Source organism: Tupaia chinensis, unplaced genomic scaffold (assembly GCF_000334495.1).
Source record: "Tupaia chinensis unplaced genomic scaffold, TupChi_1.0 Scaffold000235_1, whole genome shotgun sequence".
In the NCBI taxonomy this organism is placed as follows: domain Eukaryota; kingdom Metazoa; phylum Chordata; class Mammalia; order Scandentia; family Tupaiidae; genus Tupaia; species Tupaia belangeri.
In genome coordinates, this window is record NW_006159713.1 from 3787069 (window position 1) to 3789722 (window position 2654).

Genomic DNA, 2654 nt, shown 5'->3' on the forward strand with positions numbered 1-2654 from the left:
GTGTGTGCCCAAGATCCCGAGAGAAAAATGGAGGAGAAGGGATTGCTGTGTGGCCATCTCCCCTGGGGGTTGATTTCTCACTTTCTGTCTCTCTGTCTCTGTCTGTCTGTCTGGCGAGTGCACATACCCTATAGCGAAAAACCTCTCCAAAAAAAAAAAAACAAGGGGGTAGGTAAGAGAAGACTAGAACCCTGCACTTTGAAAACACAGGGAAGCCATCTATACATTTAATGTAAAATATACCTATGTTATCACAGAGATAAGATCAAGTAGAATACAATTTTGTTCTTATGTTGTTTTGAAGGCCAGTTCTAAATCTTTACTTTTTTCTAATTGTTAGAGGGTACATGCACTAGCTAAAGATGGGGAGGGAGGGAGAAAAGAGAGAGAGAGGGAGAGCAAGAGACAGAGAGATGGAGATGCAAAGCGCCCCCCAGTGGGGTATGGTCACACCACAATCCCTTCTGCCCATTTCCCACTCTGTCAGGATTTGGGGCACACGAGCACATACATCTGGTGCATTTTTCAAGCTGTCAGGGCTGAGATTTGACACGTGTGTTCAGTCACATAAGATCGAGCTCCCAATGCACAGGTCTTAACCACTGCACAAGAGGGTTAGCCCTAAATTCTTACTTTAAGCACACTACCCACTAAAACCAATCCTTAGGGACCTGCCGACCTGTATGATATGCTTATAGCATCACTTTTCACTGAATGTCCTAGGCCCATATATGGAGTGGGAGAGTCACGTTCAAATGTCAGATCATCTCGCTGGAAACAAGTGCAAGTCACCTAAGTTTCTGCTTTTAGAACACTGAATTTTTTAAAAGAATTATTTTATATAACTTTATCTATTTATTTATTTTAATTTGACCAGAGAGGGACAGAATGAGAGAGAGAGAGAGAGAGCAAGAAAGCAAAACACAAGGTCTGAGAGTTGAACTGCAGTCGGTCATGTGGGAGTCCAGAGCCCTTAACCACCACACCACCTGCCAGTCCCCAGAACAATGAATCATTACTGATTTTTCCACTGGGAAAAATCTCTCAGTACATTTCTTTGGAAAAGAACCTTTTTCTAAAGAGTGATATTTACATCTATTCCAACTAAAACAACTAAAACAAATCTATGCTTCTTTAAAAAATACATTCATAAAATTCTTGGGGGAAAAATAGCTGTAAGAGACAATACTGGAACAATTTCGCTCTACTAAATACGGACTGGGAATTAGACAAAGGATTTTATCAAAGCTAAATTTCTTGATTTTGATCACTGTGCTGTAGTTACATGAGGAAACGTCCAGGACCAGCAGTTAGCATAATGGCTATATCTCTGGACTCCCATGTAGTCGACCGCAGTTCAAGTCCCGGACCTAGTGGCTTAAACTCACACTGGGTGCATATGCGTACGTGCCCAAGATCCCAAGAGGAGAATGGAGGAGAAGGGATTGTGGTGTGGCCATCCCACCTGGGGAGGGATTTCTCGCTGTCTGTCTCTCTCTGTCTTTCTGGTGAGCGCACATGTTCTATAGCAAAAACCTCTCCAAAAATAGAAAAAAAAATAAAAGAAAATGTCCTTGGTCTTAGGAAATACTGAAGTAGTTCATAGTTAAGGACTACACTGTCTCTGAATTACTGTCAAGTGGATCAGAAAAGAATACATGTATGGTTCTAATTGACAGAAGGCATGGGCATCACCAGAGAGAGACAGAGAAAGAAGGTGAGGGAGCACTCCCCAATGAGACGTGGTCACACCACAATCTCTTGTCCATTTCTATATCCTGTTGGGATTCTGGACAAGCGTGTGCACAGATCTGATGCATTTTCCAGGCCACTAGGGCCAGGACTTGAACCATGTAATCTATTGCAGCTTCCTTAACCACTAGACCACAGGACCAGCCCCAAAACATGTTTAAAATACATAAAATGCATATGTATGCATTGGGTGGTCTGAAAAGTCATGACACATTTTTGCAGAGAAAAAAAACAGAAAAATATGTCATGACTTTTTCAATAACCCAATATGTGACATTATGTGGATAAATAAAAAATTACTATTAAAGAAAACAGCACAAAACATTAACAACTGAAGATCTGGATAAAAGGGATATAGCAATTCTTTGTAGTTTCATGGAACTTTTCTATAAATTTAAAGTTATATCAAACACAAAGATTTAAAAAAAATAATAATAATAACCTGATCACAAGGATCCATCTTTGTTGCTTGGACTTACCTGCCTCTCACTCACTCGAAGAGGACCAAACACAATACACTGGATAAGTTTAGCCACCAACATCAAAACACAGCACGCAGTATTTACAAGAACCTGTGCACAAATGAGAAAGACAGAAAGTTTATTTCCTCTTACTGGAAAATAAAAGCAGCTCTAAAATTTTCATATTAGGAATTTGGACATCATTTCCAATGATGAAGCTTTCTGATCCCTTCCAGTGCAAGATAACGGACAACTTTCTTATGACCTTGAGGAAAACTGTTCTGGAAATTGAAGAGTAAAATCTAGCACCTAAATATCTTGCCTTGACAAAAGGTGGTGGTGGTAGAGGCGTTGATGTTGGCAAAAGTCACAATACTAACTGCTAACCGAAAAAACATACATTGTAACATGTACTACACTGGGACACTATGTCAACTAAAA

General features: G+C 40.1%; 1 protein-coding gene across 1 annotated transcript in view; it reads right to left on the reverse strand.

Annotated features, from left to right (window-relative positions):
• AMFR (autocrine motility factor receptor) overlaps positions 1-2324 on the reverse strand; it is a 49854-nt gene extending 47530 nt beyond the window's left edge. Inside the window, exon 1 of the mRNA XM_027771842.1 lies at positions 2232-2324. Within this exon, the coding sequence (XP_027627643.1) occupies positions 2232-2294 (63 nt within the window). The 5' untranslated portion in view covers positions 2295-2324. The remainder of the gene's footprint in view (positions 1-2231) is intronic.
• Between the last annotated feature and the right edge of the window lie 330 nt (positions 2325-2654).